At 40.0% G+C, this 20,111-nt stretch overlaps 3 protein-coding genes across 3 annotated transcripts in view; 2 read left to right on the forward strand and 1 right to left on the reverse strand.

Annotated features, from left to right (window-relative positions):
- LOC138021839 (uncharacterized) overlaps positions 1–20,111 on the forward strand; it is a 380,926-nt gene that overhangs the window by 89,709 nt on the left and 271,106 nt on the right. The gene's annotated exons all lie outside the window — the stretch shown is intronic.
- Positions 15,871–16,737, reverse strand: LOC138018825 (uncharacterized). The gene is made up of 4 exons (XM_068865504.1): positions 16,718–16,737; positions 16,457–16,621; positions 16,177–16,375; positions 15,871–15,897 (listed from the first exon to the last, which is right to left on the reverse strand). Exons 1-4 carry the CDS (start codon positions 16,735–16,737, stop codon positions 15,871–15,873), a joined length of 411 nt encoding a protein of 136 aa, XP_068721605.1.
- On the forward strand, positions 18,767–19,803 carry LOC138021842 (uncharacterized). Its single transcript, XM_068868865.1, has one exon. The coding sequence runs from the start codon at positions 18,809–18,811 to the stop codon at positions 19,379–19,381; it is 573 nt and encodes a 190-aa protein (XP_068724966.1). The 5' UTR covers positions 18,767–18,808; the 3' UTR covers positions 19,382–19,803.

The following is a 20,111-nucleotide window of genomic DNA, read 5'->3' on the forward strand; positions in this document are numbered from 1 at the left end:
AACCAATAACTGCTTTCCCGCGCTTTGAACAAGGTGCGTGGAATTGATTGGCGGATGTAATTACTTTGGTATTCGTTTTACGATCATATTGAAAACTGCTCTATTGCTTCACCCAAATAACATTCCTCTTACACTGAACAAAATATGATAAAATGAAAATCTCATTGTAAGAGGTCTCTTTTTTTTTCAATTTCTGTTTTTTTTGTTCTGGTTGAGAATAAGCTCTAATGCGCTTACCCTCTCGATCTGGGCAAAAAAAAAAAAGAAGACACTTATTTTCTATTGCCTTAATCGTCTGTTTCTATATATGATTTTCGATTGGTAAGTTGATAAGCGCTGCATCTCGTTATGATAACCTATTAATTGAAATCTAAACATTTTCCAATGCCTTTTTCTCGGAAACAAATTGGTGAATCACCAGTCTTTTCTCACTTTTATCATAAGTTACTAATAATTAATTTAATCAAAAAATCTCACTGGAGGAAAGATTACCAGCCGATGTTTCGGGAAATGAGCCAGCGCTCACTCCCGAAATCACGGCTGGACTCGTGAGGTGAGCCATTGTTAATTTTCGCCAATCAGAAACTGACCTGCACAAATCGGTTAGGCATAAATCATATTCTTTGGCCGCGAAGGTATTCTTTGACCCGGCCTGTTCGAGCTTTAAAGTGCTTTAAAGGTAGGAAATATCCAAGATTTCGACAACGGAAAGTGTTCGAGAAGCTAGTCTAAGAGAAAGGGGATTGTGTCGTTTTCTACCGCCTGAGTTCGGAAACTTCCCTAATTTTTCAGTTGGCACCAAGGTCAAAATACGGCTTTCAAATCTAGAGTAATCTCTTCAGATTACTCTAATTTAAGAGCAAGTATATAAAATTCCTCAAGATCAATTAAGTTTTACTGTTGACTTTAATGGTGGTAAAACGAGGGGCCCGGCCCGATGAAGTCGACTGCATGAGAGCTGAAGTGGCAGAAGATTTTGCTGATGATTGGTCGGTTGAATTCAAGCTCACATTGATCATTTAACCACAAACTCAAGCTTGTTTCGTCTGGATACTCCGTGCAGACGTTTTAAGCATTTTATGCAATTACGGTTTCGTTAAAATCAATGTTTTGGATTGTCTAATACTATTTCCCCGCAACTATTAACTTCGCATAAATTGTATTTGAATTTACGTCACAGACACAATCTATCGCTCACGCTTCCAGCCGTCTCTTCTTGGGGAGGATACCCGAACTCGAGTGAGCTTGATCGCAAATAGACTGCGAGCAGTCGTCATTTCTTCCTCATATCCAACGCATTATGCAAATTTTGGATAAAACCGAGACGTTCCGCTCGGCCTCACCCAGCGTTTTTGCTTGTGCTTCATCTTTGACTAACGGACAGACATGCGACATTTGCGAAATAAATTTTCTGATATTAGCATGACTCCGGAACACCGTCGGCTTTGCGTGGAAAGCTTAGCCATTTTCAAGATGTAATTTTGAATTAATAATGTAATATTAGCGAGCGTGATTAATAACCCGACACAAGAGATTAGGGACTGTGCAATAATTATCAGGAGGGGGGCCCCTAAAACCAGAGGGGGCGGGCCTTAAGTTAAAATAATGGAAAGGAGGGGGGGGGGGGGGCTCTACATTAGATTTCTCAAGTAAGTTGAGGGGGGTCTTAATTAAATTTCACAAATTCGATAATGAATAAATAAACATTTTCCAAATAGACAGATGCCACGCCTTTGACTATCCATAATGTCTAAATATTGCATCAACATAAACACATGCTTTAACTTATTTACAATGTCAACATATGATAGATTGAAACAATCGCTCATGCACAGAAGTCACAAACCACGTTGTGAGCTTTGCCAATAAAACATTTGGCATTTAAGAGGTCCCGCAGACATGCCAGGTCTGTTCTTGATTTAAACCGCGAGAGGGTTTCTAGGTCTACAGTTTCTAGCTGAGGAATGCCACATACTTCTGTTTCATAGTTGTCATCAATGGGTTCACCTCCCAAAGACCGAAAAATTTTCGGTTCGGGTCCTACGGCTTTCTGAGGCAGCAATCCTCTTCTTCTCCCTTTTTTTCTTCTGTTCCTTCTTTTTTCTTGATTTGGATAATTTAGATTTGGCACCAATAGGAAATGTCGCTTTATATTTAGCCATCACCCTATCCAGGTCTTCTACAAGATGCAGAACGTTTAAACCGACTTGAGACTTTATTGAATGACGTTGTTCAGCATTAAAATTGTGTAAACAGCTGAGGCCAGTCTTCAGTGTTTTTCTAACTTGGTTACGACAGCATTAAGCTTGTCCTGGATATCATTTGCCTCTTGTTTGCAACGTCTGATGTTGCTGTCATCATGGGGAGCTGGCTTGTAATCCTCTCGGAGAAACCTTCCTGCACAGGGTTGTGGGTTGTCGGATAAAAGATATTGGTATCTGTTCTCAAGTTTTTCAATATCTAAAGGTACGGGTTAGAGAGGGGGGGGGGGGGCACATCATAATTTTGAGAGAACGTGAGGGGGGGGGGGGGTCACAGCTAATCTTGACGCTGCTGGAGGGGGGGACCTATCTAATTTTTCCTTTGGTGAAGCTCATTTTAGGACCCCCCCTTCCTGATAATTATTGCACAGTCCCTTATGAAGGTAGGAGAAGTAACCCTCATACTGGCCCTATTCCCATCGTAAGCCCTCTTAAGTTATTTTTAATCTCCTGCGAAATCCGGTATTCCTACGAGGGTTAACTGATAGCCAATCACATGTCTCCATTTCTACCAATGTTGACAGGTGAGCGAATTCGCACGCAATGATTCCCTTCGTTCGCGATTTACCATCAAACAAAAATGGCGAGGGAAGTTGAGAGACAATCGTATATATACATTTTGTGGACGAACGTGACTTGTTGACTACAGAGTTAACCGATTACAATGACTTATGTTTTGAAACCTGTATCTTGGAAGGAACGAGTTATGTAACCGAGAGGATTTTGTACAGAATGGCAAATGGAAGACTATAGTCGATAAGTGCGATCTCTCTGACTTTAATAAACGCATTCTCGGTTTCCGTTGCGGGATTAAAAGATGTTGACTTTATTCTGATACGGTGATAGAGTAGGCAGATAGAGCTCTTCAACAGTACCAAACATGAAAGGAAAACTTGAATCAAGCGTCCGATAAAAATTTTTGAACCTGTGTTATCGGATTCAAGTGAATTTGCAAAGCACGTATGTTAAATATAGCTGTCTCCTTAAAAAGAGATTTAACACGGTTTCGTATATGGCACAACCTTGAATGTGGTATCATTGAAAACTAGACAATTAAGCGATTTCAGTTACAGATGTTTGAAACCTGTATCTTGAAAGGATCGAGTTTTATAAGCGACAGAATTTTGTAAACATTGGCAATTCGCAGACTACAGTCAACAAGTAATATATCGCTGACTTCGTTAACGCGTTCTCGATTTTCTTCGCGGAATTAAAATATGACGACTTAATTCTTTGATATTCATAAATTAGACAGATATCAGACATGAAAGCAAAACTCGAACAGACAGTGCGATAAAAATGTATGAACAAATGGTGTCGCATGGAAGTCAATTTGCAAAGCACGCATGTTAAATATACCTGCATCTTTCAAAATTATTAAACTCAGTTTCGTACATTGGACAGTGTTGAAATTGGTGTCACTGTAAACAACACAGTTAAGCAATTTGAATGATACATCTTTGCATCTTGTATCTTGAAAGTAACGAGTTTTATAGGCGACAGAATTTTGTACACAATGAAATATCGCGGACTACAGTCATCAAGTAACATATTCCTGACTTGGTCAACGCGTTCTCGATTTTCTTAGCGGACTTAAACTATGGTGACTTAATTCAATGATATTCATAAATTAGACAGCTATCGCTTTCAAACAGTACCACACATGACAGGAAAATTTTAATTGACCGCACGCGTAAAATATAGCTCCCTTTTACAAAATTATTTAACAGGGTCTCCTACACTAGACAATCGTAAAATTGGTATCAGAGTGAATTATACAGTTAACCGATTTCCATGATATATGATTGCAAACTGTATCTTGACAAAGACGAGTTTTGTAAGCGACAGAATTTTGTAGACGATGAGAAAGTGCGCACTAAAATGGACAAGTAACGCAATGCAACCAAGGTAAACATATCTGCATATGTCAAAATTATTTAACACGGTTTGATAGATTGGAAATTCTTCAAATTGGTATCACTGCAAACTAGGCAGTTAAAAATTCCAAGGATGTATGTTTGAAACCTGTATCTTGCAGACAATGAATTTTATCAGGCCACGAAACTCTATTTTGAAAACGGAGAGTGGCATCGTACAGAATTTGTTGCACTTAACTTCCACGTAACGCGCGCGGTAACATTATCCGCGGGAAAATTGATATCATCTAAAAATAACCTCAGAGGGATTACGATGGGAATAGGGCCAGTATGAGGGATTACTTCTCTTACCTTTATGATCTCTTGCTGACAATAATTTGTAGTGCACAATATTGCGTTGTGCTTTTGGTACTAATAACATGGACATGCTGATGAGAATAAAAATTGAGGGCCCAAAAAAACAGGCTGATTATCACCACAGGGCTGCAGTAGACAGGTGGTGGCTATCAGGAGAACGACAAAGGAGACAATCACCAAATATTTAATACCTTTTTTATTATACTTTTGGAAATATCAATTCTAATCTTTATATCAGATATGGTCATTAACATTTCACGAAAGAATTCGCTAGTGGTCTCACCAGTTTGCTAGTGAAAAGAAGTCTTAGGGACTGTGCAATAATTATCAGGAGGGGGGGGGGGGCCCTAAAACCAGAGGGGGGGGCCTTAAGTTAAAATAATGGAAAGGAGGGGGGGGGGGGGGGCTAGACATTAGATTTCTCAAGTAAGTTGAGGGGGGGGATTAATTAAATTTCACAAATTCGATAACGAATAAATAAACATTTTCCAAATAGACAGATGCCACGCCTTTGTCTATCCATAATGTCTAAATATTTTGCATCAACAATCGCTCATGCACAGAAGTCACAAACCACGTTGTGAGCTCTGCCAATAAAACCTTTGGCATTTATGAGGTCCATCAGACATGCCAGTTCTTTTCTTGATTTATACAGCGAGAGGGTTTCTAGGTCTACAGTTTCTAGCTGAGGAATGCCACATACTTCTGTTTCATAGTTGTCATCAATGGGTTCACCTCCCAAAGACCGAAAAATTATTCAGGTTCGGGCCCTACCGCTTTCTGAGGCAGCAATCCTCTTCTTCTCCCTTTTTTCTTCTGTTCCTTCTTTTTTCTTGATTTGGATACTTTAGATTTGGCACCAATAGGAAATGTCGCTTTATATTTATCCATCACCATATCCAGCACTTCAACAAGATGCATAACGTTTAAACCGACTTGAGAGTTTATTTAATGACATTGTTCAGCATTAAAATTGTGTAAACAGTTGAGGCCAGTCTTCAGTGTTTTTCTAACTTGGTTACGACAGCATTAAGCTTGTCCTGGATATCATTTGCCTCTTGTTTGCAACGTCTGATGTTGCTGTCATCATGGGGAGCTGGCTTATAATCCTCTCGGAGAAACCTTCCTGCACAAGCAGGGTTGTCGGATAAAAGATATTGGTATCTGTTCTCAAGTTTTTCAATATCTAAAGGTACGGGTTAGAGAGGGGGGGGCACATCATAATTTTGAGAGAACGTGAGGTGGGGGGGGGGGGGGGTCACAGCTAATCTTGACGCTGCTGGAGGGGGGGACCTATATAATTTTTCCTTTGGTGAAGCTCATTTTAGGACCCCCCCTTCCTGATAATTATTGCACAGTCCTTTACAAGCAACTTCGAGTCCTGCCTCTTTCGTTGGACATCATCTCCTTTCTGCGAACTGATTGGCAACCTCGTTCCCAGGGTCTCTCTTCTCTGCCTCCATTGTCGTTCTCAACGACAATGGAGGTAAAGAAGAGAGACCCTGGACACGAGGTTGACTGATTGGGTGGTATGAGAACTGAGTAATTGTTTCAGCTTTTTGTTAAGTTATTGCATTGGTGGTAGATCTATAAAGCGAGTTTCAATCGAGTGTCGTAAAACCAAAACCAAAGTAATTACTTTGGCTAATCAAAAAGGACAGCGACAATCCAGCAAACCAATCAAAACTCGAAGTAATTACGTGTAGCCGACGCAAAGCGCGGAAAATTGTGCACGCGCCAGCCACGACGTTTTGGTTTCACCTCTGATTGGTGGAAAAAATGGTACGAGAACTTTGAACCAATCACTGAGTGAAGTAATGTAAAACCAAAGCAATTCGCTTTTTACTTTCGACACTCAATTGAAAACCGCTCTAAACGAGAGACATTTCAGTAAGTTTCAGTGGAAATACAGTGAGCCTTGTGACTTTTTTTTTTTTTTCTTCTGTTCCTATTTGGGTAATCCTCGCAGTTGTTGGCCTGATTTCCTACATTTTGAGCACCACGGCTCGCCGAAAATGGCTGTTCTATTATAATTGCCTCGCTAACCTGTTGTGGGATTGCTTGGAGGTTGTTATCGAACAGTTGAAAAAAATTCTTCTGGTTTCTTGTTGAAAAGTTCAAGACCATGCTGTTTTATGCCAACCTTTTGGTTACAATTATTGTTTACATATTCGCCTGTTGTTTTGCTGCCACGCGTTTTGTGTCACGCGAATTTAACAGGATGCTACCGTGGAAGAGACGGTTACCAATACGTAAATTGAAGGAAACCTTCGCCCTGAAATACTCGTCGAGGATCTCCGAACACGCGTCTTATGACCCTTTTGCGCGTGCTCACAGCAGGACTCGTTTCTACCTCGATCTAAAGTTGGCTATTACATCATCGTCAAGTGTTGAATGAAAAAGACGCAGACATTCTTGAGACCGGCGAAATTAATTTTGATGCCACTGGCAACGCTAAGTTGGATTTATTAAATGTCAGTTTCAATTATTGATCGACTTAAGTCACCTCAAATGACTATGGTTTACCAATATCGCAATGCTCTAATCTTATATGTTCGAGGCAGTTAGTGCTTAATTTTCACTGTTGGATCATCCAGGTAGTTGACATAACAGCCAACGACATAGCGATAGCCCGGTATGAAATTCCACTCACCAGCTAATGAAGAAATCAGGGCGACCACTTGTCCCGTGTTTGTAGGAGGGTCCCCAATAGGAATAATTCTTCAATCCCGCCATCCCGACCAAATTTTCCCTTCATCCCGTAATCCCGAACTTTTTTATCGGCCAATCCCGATACCGGTCATGACGTCACAGCATGATGTCCATACCTCGTCGTCAATTACAACTACAGTTGATTTGGAAAACACCTTGTTAATATTTTCCACCGACCTTCATCATCCAATTGACCTTACGGTAGCATTCGCAATCACAGTTTTGAAACCGAAATGATGGGGTTCACTGAACAAACAAATAAACACCACCCCATAATTATTAAACGGCTGAAACTTTAGATACAAAAACGACATTTCTGGAGACAAACATTTACAAAGGTTCAAAGCACGCACTTCTCCTTGTGCCACTCACCAGCAGTCTAAAGGCTCGGCTCAGAGACTTTTCAGAACAAACTCCTCTAAAAATATATTTGAAGAACTCATCCAAATTATTAAACCACGCCAACGTGAAAGAGGTTATCCCGAGAATCTTGTTTAAAGGACACTCAGAAATGCAGCTTAAAAACAGGAAACTGGAACTCCTTCAAACACCACAAGAGAGCAAACGAATCGTTACACAATATCACCCAGCAGTGACGAACTTAAAACAAATCCTCATGAAAGACTGGCAGTTAATAGAGCGACAACCATTGCTCAAAGAAATCTACAAAACCCGCCCGTCATTTTACAAAAGAGGGCGGTCAATCAATGATATACTCGTGAGAGCGAAATTACAAAACTCAAAGGCTAAAACACGCGCTAGGGAGTCGTGTAGGCCTGTCACTCCTGTACATTTAAATTTCCGGTCGTTTCCGTCGTTGCCGTTGGCTGTCAGAAATCGCGGATCTCGGGGCTTCAAAGTGACGATTTCCCAGATCCCGCCTCGTAATAACGCTAAATCACGCGTCCTGCCCATAAATGCAATCCCGAATCCCGATCCCATATATATATTTCTTTAGGATCCCGAATCCCGGGCTCTAAAAAGGCCGAATTCGAATCTCGCATCCCGAAAAGCCTATTGGGGACCCTCTTGTAGCCAGCGGTCGAAACTAAAGAAAAGAAGCTGATCCAATGAAGTCGTGACTTTATTTTCCTCGGGCTTGCTGACATTACAATTTGAACAAAAAAGTCAATTGCGAACTTTAATCCTTTGATACGCTCGCGTACTTAAATGCAAAACGGTCTCTGTGGTAGAACTGAACTCGATCAAGAAACAGTTGTCAGGCCATATAATCAGTCAACCAAATTCACACACCACGTAAAGCAACTACTGTTTAACAACCTCAAATACAAAGAAACTGGGAAACGCATTGGTACACTACTTGAACAAGCAGTACACTGGGGTGGACTGAAAAGGGACTAATGAGAACCTATTAAGGCTAAGTTGGAAAACTCTAGGTTCTGATACGCGGGTGTTTAGTGTACTTAAATACTCCGTTGCACCGACGAAACACTTATATTTCACAAAAGTCATGCAAGGGCCTATCTAGACCTTGAGCGCTCTTTGATCAGCATGGTTGTGAAAAAGTGACATGTAACGCAGCTATAGAGCACCAATATAGAGCAGAAGGAGGAAGGATTAATATTGGGGAGAGGGAGGATAACGTTTCTTCTTCTTTTCCACCGCTTCCACGAAGCGGCGAAAGAGTCTTTCGAAGCTTCGCCGCTCGCCTCGCGCTAGATCCAATACGCGCTACAGAACTTAGAGAAGATGGAGAAGACGAGACTGCTCACGGTCTAACTTATCTCTTAGCTTATATTAAACTGCCCACAGTCCCCTATTTTCCCGTTTGATCGTCGGGATAGAACACAAACTGCCGCCATCTTTGTTTGAAACAGCGAGCGCGAACTGGGGAGAGCGACATAACTACCGGGCAAGTGGGTGGGGACCCCTGCCCCCACCCACTCGGTAGTTATGTCGCTCTCCCCAGTTCGCGCTCGCTGCTTAAAGGGAACCTCCACTAAAACAACAAAATAACTTTAAACCACAGAACATAATGTTTACAATTGGAATTGCTCAGTCTTTTTCCAATGAAAGCGTTTGTATTCGAGAAAAATAAATTCCATAAACGCTTATTTTGGCTTTCAAATTTCCCGGGCGCCGCCATCTTGAATAATTGTGACGTAACTTGGTTGCCCTATTGTTCCAGAACAATCGCTCTTTGTATCAGAACAATAGGGCAACCAAGTTACGTCACAATTATTCAAGATGGCGGCGCCCATGAAATTTGAAAGCCAAAATAAGCGTTTTTGGAATTTATTTTTCTCGAATACAAACGTTTTCATTGGAAAAAGATTGAGCAATTCTAATTGTAAACATTATGTTCTGTGGTTTAAAGTTATTTTGTTGTTTTAGAGGAGGTTCCCTTTAAGGCGGGGGTACACCTGAAAGCGGTTTTCACGCCGCTTAAAATCGGTTTAATGGAAATATCTCGTTCGCGTTTCAAGCAATACAAAAACCTTATACTGTACTTAAATCAATGTTCTGGGGTCTTTTGTAAATTTTTGGTGAGTTTTCGGTATATTTGGGAGGAGATAGTTTTTCTCAAAAAAGAGAAATAAGAAAATAAAAATTAGAATTTTAAGTTAAAAATTGATATATGAACACCCAAACAGTCCCCTGCCAACTTGGTGTGGTCTTGGGTTGGGGGCAACTGTCTGTTGGTGTTCCAAAAATAATTTTCTTTCTTTCTTTCCTTCTTTAAACCTCTGAAAATGCCCTTTAAATTCACGTGTACCCCCATCTCAAGATGCTCGATCCCGACGATCAAACGGGAAAATGGGGGACTTTGAACCGTCTACTCTTATATCTGTTGTTGCTCTTTTTCTTTTACTGTTGGTTTTGTTAGGTTTTGTCGAAATTTTAAAGAAAAAATCTTCGTTCACTGAGAAATTAGAGGCAGTTCATGAATTGTTGTTGGTGGTCATATGCGGCATATTACGTGGGATGAAGAAGCGTAACGTTTGATATTTTCTTGAAACAAGTGGATGCCTAAGGCTACTTTCAGGGAACAACTCGCAATTCGTCATGACGTCATCTACCCTCAAGACTGCAGCCAATCGCATCGCATCGCATTTCCTTGTTGAGTAACCGGAAGTATTAACCTGTAGTTTTTGCACTGTAAAAGATTTGACTTTGTTCGGTAGATCTGCAATTGTACTGACTCGTCCCCAGTCGTCTTCATATAACAAACGGCAGCGACACGGCAGCGCGCGAAGTGGAAGAGAGGATGATGGGAAGGGAGAAGGGGAGAAAACGACTGGGAAATCCTGTTTTCAAAATGGCGGATCAATTAATGGCGGAAAGTGAAATTGCAAACTTGGAAAACAAGCCCTTCGATCAGGCCTGTTTAGTGAAGAAACTATTCTCCTGGCCTCATGTTCATTGTACAGCTCAGCTTGGTGGAGCATTTTTTGAGGAAACAGGGCTTGTGCAGCATTATCGGGCGAAACACGCAGCGGATCGCTTTAGATATTAAGATAAAAAAATCGAGCGGCAAGCATGGCGATTATTTAGAGTCAAGCACGGCGAGGAAACTATGCAACACGTAGAATGGCTGTCCACTTTTCGCCGGGGCGAGATTTGTTAAGTTTATTATTGTACGCACTATTAAACTTGGAATATATAACTAAATCCTAATTTGAATATCTTTTGAAATTTTCGTCATGCATGGTCATTTTGCGGCTTTTTATTCACCCAGGGCTACGAACGTTACACGGTTTCTACCAATTATGCTGGATGTTCTTTACTTGACATTATGTCTAAAGATCCAACGGAATGTGCAAAGTTTACAGGAGTCGTTCTTATGCACTTTGGGCAGCTGAGAGATTATGGCAACCCCGAAGTCATCGAAGTCAACAAACGTGGTTTATGCGTTCGCTTCAACGTATGGCAGTCAAAAAGGATTGTCAACGAAAGGCCAATACCAATTGTGATTGCTGAAGCCATATTTGTAAAAAGGGTAGGTAGCCTGTCTTGCTAGTTTTTTAAAAAATGCATTATGTATGGGAGTAATTTTTAACAATAAAATATCTCAAATTAAATCCACTGTAAAAAGTTTTGTATATTAAATCAGATCAGCAGCTTTTAATAGCCATTTATCATAGACTTCCCATCCTATAGGCTACAATTCATCAGTAAAATTTTTCAATGAAAATCGAGTGTCTAAAATTGTGAGAATGACGCAATTTGCTGATTTGACTATTACAGATTGCACCGATATTATGTTACAATTAAGGCAACATGCTATTATAAATTGCTGGATTGCAAGTTGGACATAAATGAACAATACGTTTGTTTTTATTTTGTAGGATATTAGAGTCACCCCACTGCAGGAGAACACAGTCACAGCAATTGTTGAAGGTGAACATATCGAAGTTACTGGTAGTCCTGTTCCGGGACTCCCCCTTACCCCGCTGTGAAAATGGGCCTGGAACCCAGGCGGGAAAAGAGAGAGTCCTGCATTACTTGCAGGCGCATGCTCGGAATGAGTCAATCATATTGCATTAGATGCCAGGCTGGATATGTAAATAACTCCGTGTCAGGAAAGAGAACATCTAAATTATGCCTCGTCGTGACCAAACGAGGAGAAAAAATCCCGATCGCAGTGATGTTGAAAAATTATTGCCGAATAAATGTAACAACTGAAAGATCGCAATAAATCGATGCAAAGGCTGAACTAGTAAATATAGCATAGGATTTCACTAAGCGACAAAACAACTCGGAGTCAGAATTTCATATTATCTGTAGTACTTTACCTCTAACAATGAGTTTCAGAAGGAAAGTGCTTTTAAGTAGCAACAATAAAAGCAAGGTGACACACGCTTTTAAGTAGAATTTTTCATCCTTATTAAATAATATTCAGGAACAAATTTTGACCGGAGAAAAAAATCGTGACAACGTCCGAATAATCGATGTTTGACTGTGCATAAATATGTATAAATTTAACAGGAACATTATTGCTTCACCATTGCGTTATCAACACAAACTGGTATGTAAAGAAACATAGTCAAGGTTGTGATTCAATTTCGTTTAACGTTTTACGTAACTTTATCAGGAATAATGCTCAGTTTTTCTGTCATGCAATCGTCTTTTAGTTTTTCCGATATAAAAATCATTGCAGTCTCAACAGGCAGCTCTACATAAAACCTTGCCATTTGGCCACGGCCACGGCTTGTAAGGAAAGAAAGATTTAATGCGACGAGTGCTTTGAAAAATTATTCTAATAGTCTGAGTAAATTACTCTACTCTAATTACTAAAAAGGAAATCTCTGTTTGTCACCGGTGTTTGTGTATTATTCCTGATAAAACTGAGAGTATTTACAACATTTTTTACCTGGCTGTTTTATCATGATTGGGTATCGAAACAATTTGTCCCCGATTTTGAAAAAAAATTGGTAGGCCTAAACTCCTGAAACAATCACAGTTTCAATAATTACTGTGCAACTCAAATATATGTTCACTGGATCAGTACAATTATCACATAACTAGATCGACAGAAGTAATGAACAATAAACAAGAGTTCCAGCAGGAGATTTATTAGTCTTCGTTGAGCGATTCACATCCACGACCTACAGTATATTTGTAAGTTTCAAGGAGTCTCAGCTAGGAGAGCAATTAAATCAAAATTTGATATTGCGCCAACATCACGCAGCTGTTCAGTTGGGTTTCAGGCAAGAAATTCCATACTTTCGTATGTCATCCATGTGATCTTCCACGATTGGGACTCACGATAAGAAGGATTGATTTACAATTAACATCGGACTCGGATCGACGAAAATCGCAAACATATTAAAGGAACAACCATGCAACAAACAGACTTGCCAAATCCTGTTGCAGATTTAACAAAACCATCACTACCGGTAACGACTGCATGAATAGAGACCTTAACGGGTAGCGCCATGTTTTTTTCATTTTGCGATGACGTCATCGAACCAGCCGTTTTCCCGGGGTAGACACCAGTTTACCCGTAGAAGAATTACGAGTATGACAAGATGGAGAAGCGAGTAAGTTTTTATGACGTTTTAAGTGCAAATGTGAATTGTATGACTCCTTGGCAATGTTATTGCAAGTCTGTTGAAATATTTTTGCCAAATTTAAATTTTAGCTGTAAAGAAAGCGCTTCAAACTGGATTGATTTTGGATCTCAAATGAGCGGTTTGAACTCTGAAACGATATCAATTTGTGGTGGATTCGGGGGATTTCTGTGAATTGCTCCAACGTTCGAGTCTCCCAAAAGCACTAGCATTGAAAAGTTTTGCATGGGAATCACTGCTGAAGTTGAAAATCAAAAAAATTGTTTGGCGATGTGCCTCGATCAAATGGCGGGGTTGCGATAACAATTGTTGTGCCCTCGCGCTTTCGGTCGAGGGACTTCCCGCCAAGTTTCTTTAAATAGTTCCATGATATTTCAATACGCTAGTGTATGAATGAATTACTTGTTGTAGCTTGTTGTTAAGATGTAAAATGTAGAATTTGAGTGCGATTTTGTATGTATCAAGCGACATGCATGTATAAAATTACTTTAAAATTACTATAACTTGCTTAGAACTAAAATTAGATCACCTACCGTTCAAAACAATGTACCTAATTGTGAGAAGTACAAAGAAGTGTGTTCGTTTTCAGAAACCCTCCTATTCACTCTTCAGTATCTTAGAAAAAACCTCACAATGGTTGTTCATTTCTAGACTATGTTTAGATGGCACCCCGGGGGGGGGTACTCGATGTATCTCTGGTTGGGGAGGTGCGGCGCGGCCCCTCATACCCTGACCCTGTTTAAGACAAATATCGCTGATTTTCCTACCCATTTTAAGACAGAATTCCGGTTTATGATACCTTGTTTAAGACATTTAACCCACTTTAAAACAAAAATTGATAAATCGATACCCTGATTAAGACAAAAAATGATAAATTCGATACCCTGTTCAAGACAAAAATCCCGAAAAACATACCCTGGCTGGCCGCACGTGCCCATTAAGCCTGTATAAGGGAGTACCCCCCCCCCCCCCCATCCGGGGATGGCACATAAACCATGACCTTGATCTTCTTAGAGAAGTGCTGGCATTAAGACCTAGTAATCCCAGTGACTGGAACCTAATTGCTGACAATCTCCAAAGAGCATGGGCAAATGAAGAAGTCACACTCAAAGGCCGCTCATGTAAAGAGCACTTTGATGTTCTTCTCCGCCATCACAAAGATGAAAACTCTGCAGCCTTAAAAAAGTACTTCATTAATTCCTTTTTGAGTTTTTACAACACTTTGCAGCCATTAAAATAATGAGCAAATAGCTGAGGGTCTTATTGTTAAATTGTCAGGTCAGGCACTGAGGAGCAGTATAATGAAATTCATCAACTTTTAGATGATATCAGGGCTTATGTTGATGACTTACAGCAGCAGAGCAAGAAGGGCAAGAAAAAAGATGAAGAGGATAAAAAGAAAGCAAATGAATTCAGGGATAAGGCTATGGAAACAATGAAGAGAAGTAAGTTGTTACTCACTTGAGACTTAACTTTAACTTGAGGCTGAAACTAAACTTAGGCAAGAGCAGTTAGAAGTTGAGAAGAGACGCATTTCCCTCCAGGAGCAACAAATGAACATGCAGCTTGAATTATTAAAAGCTTTTATGACTTCCAAAAAGTAGCACTACAAAATTAATGTTACATGCTTGCATGAGACTTCTTGTTGACTTTTCATGTTGGGTTGGATATTTCATTCTTGTGGTAAGAGAAGTTAAGAATTTATGGACGTGCCCTTTTTATCTGAGTAAAGAAACTTATCAAGGTTTGATATCTGTAACTAAAAAAATCATGAAAAATGTAGGTAAAGTGTTGAGTTAAGGTTGTATTTGTCAGTTTAATTATCAGTTAAGGTCTGTGTGTAGGTCAGGGGGAGGCAAGAAGAAGTAATCTGAAGTTACACTACCATATAGACAAGTATGGCAGTTAATCAAAAGAACACCCACAACATAGTATTTCCCAATTGGTTGCAAAAGGACTTTGAGGTTTTTCCGAAAATCGAGAAATGCAAAATATTGCACAACCTTCCCGAATGCCCATTCAACTGATTCTCGAACTTTGCTCATTCTTTTGTTGAACAATTCTTGAGCTGGAGTTAGCATTGCTCCTTTATAAGGGGCAAGTAAATGCTGTCGGAGAGGGTAGGCCGGATCTCCATACAGGCTAAATATATGTGGAGCTCTGAACTTTCCTTCAAGCCTGGGCATTAAATTACTCTCATGAAGCATGAAGGCATCATGGTGATGTCCAGCAATTGGGCCATATAAGTTTGCTATCAAACCATTTGGACAAACAACACTCTGAAAAATAAAACGATATTTAAGATATTTTTTAACTTGAACATTAGCAAAATGCACTTTTAAAAGCGAATGAACACAAGTTAGGTTACATCCAATTATGAAATGGACAAAGAATAACATATTAGCACTATAATTGGCCAGATGTCCTTTCTACCTGGAATTTCAAACCATGTGTCCGCTTGTGCCCGGAAAACAAAACTCGCTGGTTTCTTATGGGTCTGCAGCATGGCCTCAGTGTGCCATCAATAAAACCCCAGCAGTTGTCTAGTGGACTTCCAGCATTGTGAATGGCTTCTGCAAGTGACTGTGCATCAATCGAGTTCTGGTCCAAGTACTCCAACTTGTAGTTTCACCTGATGTATATGTCATTCAAAACCTTTAAAAAGTAGGGGGAAAAGGTCAATAAACAGGTGGCTTGAAAGAAGACAGTTAGGGGGGTGCTTCAAATACATGGAATACCCTTAATTAGCTTTTGATATGTTTTATAAATATTAATCAGTTAATACTACCAGGGAATACTAGTTCTGATCTGTTTATTATGTCCCATGTGTCTGAAAAACGCACTTAATGATAAGAGTAGGGCCATTTATTTACACAAGTTAATGTTGACTCTCCCCTCCCCACCCCTTGCCAACTCAAAAAAAAATTGACTTACCTCATGGACTATCATGCTGAGTTCCGGCTCGGGTCTTCCAAACAACTGACACAAATCACACAAACGGTTTGGATATGTCAATCTTCGTAGTAGGATAGGCAGAGCTTCCAAGCCACCAGCCACAGTTCCATTTGGACACTTATACACAGCAGGTATTGAAAGAGCATCGTGCAGTACTCTAAGATCGTTTTTGCTAAACCTGTGTCGAAAAGTTGTAAGGTTTGGAGAGTTCCAATACCATACCTTTGTTATCACGACTATAATTCAAACTCGCTGTTACCTAAACAGGTCGATGGAAGTTTGCTCGTCCAGATTTTCAAGGTCAATTTTAAAACCTATGTCAACACTAGACGGAACTTTACTCAAAGCATCCACAAGAAGAATTTCGATGTCCTCATCGTCAGTGTCAAACGCATGGAGAAGAAGCATATCATTGGCGTACTTTCTAAAGACAGAACATTCGTAAAGAAGACGTTTGGATACATTTGATAGACTTTATTAAACAATTTATACAACTTATTTCTGAGTAAAAAGAGCAAACCTTGCCGCCGTAGCCGCCATCTTTGTAAACAATCGCTACCAATCCCCGCGTTAACTCTTCGGGTATCTTAATCAAACGAGATGCTTCTGTGAAGCATATACTGGGTTACCTGTGGTACGTGCTACAGAAAATCAAAAGGCACTGAATTGTGTGGTATTGAAATACAGCATTCCAGTCTCTGAAGAATAACAAATAAAAGAGAAGCGAGAAACATTGTCTTCTGGGCTGACATGTTGATAATTTTCAAGTTCCCTCACAACTTCTTTTCACCACAAGTGTGCCCTCTGAGCATCTGACGGCTTTGTAATAATAACCTTCATTGAAGTCAAGCCCTGTTTCGCGGGGTTAGTGTTAGGATGGGAGACCAAAACAATCAACCCCTCACAAAAAACAGAAACATCTGACCGAAAATACTATTAACGCTAACAAATGCGAACTCAGCAAGGTACAGATTTTGTTCGCTTGCTTTATGCAAAACAAATATTGATGAAAAAGCAAATAACTATTGATACACAGTTTTCAGAAAGAGCAGAAGGAAATTTCCCGGACGGTCGATCGAGAATAAAATATTTACGACATGAAAACAACATTAATTTTGAACCGTGAATATAGAATATAAAAAGTTACGATCAGCGACAAACATTTTGGGAGATTTTTGCTACGTTCAAATAAATCGCAAAATCGAAAGTGACATGGCCGGAATTCAGCGGGCGCCGTGATTACGTTACCGCGGCATGTTTACTCGCCAAACAGTGAAGCATCTGTGTCAAATGATGACAAGATACCGGGTTTTTGTAAGTTTCTTTTTCTGTCAAGTGTCATAAAGTTTGACGATGGAATGAGAGAAGTCAAAACAAAGATCACAATCGCCCAACTCTTGTTTATGCAAAGTCAAAATTTACTCTTCAAGACGCGTACGACGTTATTTATCACCAGGTAATTCCATCATTTTGGAAATAGCAGCTACTTTATTATTCATCTGCGTCACAAGATTTCACTGATTTTGGGGCTCGTTTTGTTGAAACTCAAGCACGCTTCCAACAGGCCTGTGAACCCTTCCTGCTTACAGAGCAATACTAAAAAACTTCTCCCATATCACATTTGAACCTTAAGCTCGAAAATTCAATACACAACATGATATTATAATTCACAAAGGCAGAAAATACCACAGAATCCTTTTCCAGCGAAAATTGTATTGAAACAAACAACATATTTGCTCTTGGAGGCGAAAACCTCTTCCTATTTCATGGCGTGCGTGAAGACAAGAAACTCAAATTGTGTCAAATTACCATGTACTTCAGGTAAATACTGCTCACTTTGATTTCATCTCGACGGGCGATAGATTGTTGTCGAAGTCCAGTACTCGTCGCTTTTGAGATTCATGCCTAGTTTATCCAACTGACTTTCCATTCTTGAGCTCCATAAGGGTATATTTTGTTTAAGGATCCACTAAAACGCCATTCGCGTTGCATGACTTTCGACGCCATTGCAGGCTAAGTTAATGATTCTACTGTGTCCACCAGAGAAATCTACGCAGTTCCACTACCCTCTCGATCCTAAGAAAATACGCGCAAAAGGCTCTATGCGCAAAGACACCACTTACCAGGGGAGTGACAGGCAAGACTTTTACCGACGCGGAAAAAAAAGAAAAACTAAAAAAAAGAAAACAAACAAACTAAACGCAGACCTCGACTGGGTTTGCCCATAGGCAACCCAGTAATTAGCTGCGCACAAGAACATTTTACCTTTACGGGTACACTACCCGTACCCGTACACCGATATACGGGTGTCTTAAGGTCTCTAATAGCTTGCAGTTGTTCCGCCTTAGGCACAAAGGTAAAGTGGCATTTCTTAAACGCGAAATCAATTGCCTCCAGAAACATGACGTGATAATTTCCTTTCACATTATCCCCATAAATCCAGTGTAAAAGCACTCGGAATAAACTATGCCCAAATACGGAATCTTTTTCCAAATATGGTTCTCCCTGCGCCCTGTATGAAGAAGAGTGGGGACGAGTCAAACAATTGTAGGGTTGCTGTAAGGTAAAAGTCTCTTTACGAAATACGGCACTGATAACGAAAACTTAAATCATGTCTTACTCCGCCCGAGTTGATCCCTTAGATGATGGCACGTCATTTGATATTCGTTCGTCGGTTGACGGTGCTACGAATTTTACCGTGAAGACACTTCACTTATCTTGCAAATCAGACGCATATCAGAGACGTGAACACAAGTACGAAGGAATCATTATTTATGGTCGCAATGGTCAAGGAGATTGGCGGACTGCAAACGGTACTCACTATAAGAGTGGCTATGTTGTAATCATGCAAACCGACACCAGTTCGTTCAAAGATCTGCAAACAAAATGGAATGAGCCGGGCAAAGTACATGGCATCATCTACAGAAAAGCGTTTGGAGAATCTCTCAAGGATCCGGAAGTGACAGCCGTTGGTGAAGGCTTTGGAATACAGTATGACACAACAACTAAGTCTGGTTCTCTCAATCCTGTCTCAGACGGTTACCATGATTATTCATTCTTTATGCATGAATTTTCAGGAAGATGTGTCAAAGCACTGGTCGAAATATGGAAGCAGGCAGGACCCGGCTTCCCAGCCAAGCAAAATTATGATGTGAAAGAACTATTGGAAGCCGGAATGGGTTAATTGACAAAGGAGGATTTTAATAAGTCAAGAAGGGCAGTGAACAGTATGATGACATTTGTTTGTTTCCGTGTTTTATTTCTGTGAATTTATGTTAAAATTAAGCTTTGTTTGATAATAATGATAATAATAAACTTGTATAGCGCCGATATCAATATAGCTATTTTCATCAGCGCTTAAAACATAAAACTACATAAAACCTACTAAAACATATTAATAAAATTATGAAAAAGCTTTCTGAAATAAAAATGTCTTGAGTGTCTTTTTAAAAGATGCTATTGAGGGGCTACTCCTGATCGCATAGGGCAGTAAATTCCATAGTTGAGGAGCAGCAACAGCAAAAGATCGATCTCCTAAAGTTGTTAAGGTCTTAAATTTCACAGGGTTTAGTAGCAGTCCATCACAGTCGGAGCGTAACTTGTATTTACATGTGAATGAAGGGGTAGTTTCTAAAGAAACTGTGGTGCTGCGTCGGTGGGGAAGTAGTATACAAAAATTTGGTTTATCAACGGAGTTGATAATGTAAATTGACCACCGTACAGAGATTCTAAAAGCTGACGTTTCGAGCGTTAGCCCTTCGTCAGAGCGAATCGAGGGATTATGGGTTACGTGTAGTTTTTATAGTAGAGTAGGAGCTACGCTATTGGTGGTAACATGGCAACGAGAAAAGTAGGAATATATTAGTTAAATGAAAAGCGTTCGTTAATACCGTGAGGATTAAGGGTGCCGATTT

This window comes from Montipora capricornis, chromosome 10, assembly GCF_036669925.1.
Source record: "Montipora capricornis isolate CH-2021 chromosome 10, ASM3666992v2, whole genome shotgun sequence".
NCBI lineage: Eukaryota > Metazoa > Cnidaria > Anthozoa > Scleractinia > Acroporidae > Montipora > Montipora capricornis.

Excerpts from the sequence above, each read along its gene's own strand:
- LOC138018825 (XM_068865504.1), bottom strand. The coding sequence starts at position 16,737 with ATGGCGGCTACGGCGGCAAG. Across the intron at positions 16,376-16,456 it reads ACTTCCATCGACCTGTTTAG|GTTTAGCAAAAACGATCTTA; the intron begins GTAACAGCGAGT and ends TTTTCGACACAG. Across the intron at positions 15,898-16,176 it reads TCAGCATGATAGTCCATGAG|GTTTTGAATGACATATACAT; the intron begins GTAAGTCAATTT and ends TACTTTTTAAAG.
- LOC138021842 (XM_068868865.1), top strand. The coding sequence starts at position 18,809 with ATGTCTTACTCCGCCCGAGTTGATCCCTTAGATGATGGCACGTCATTT.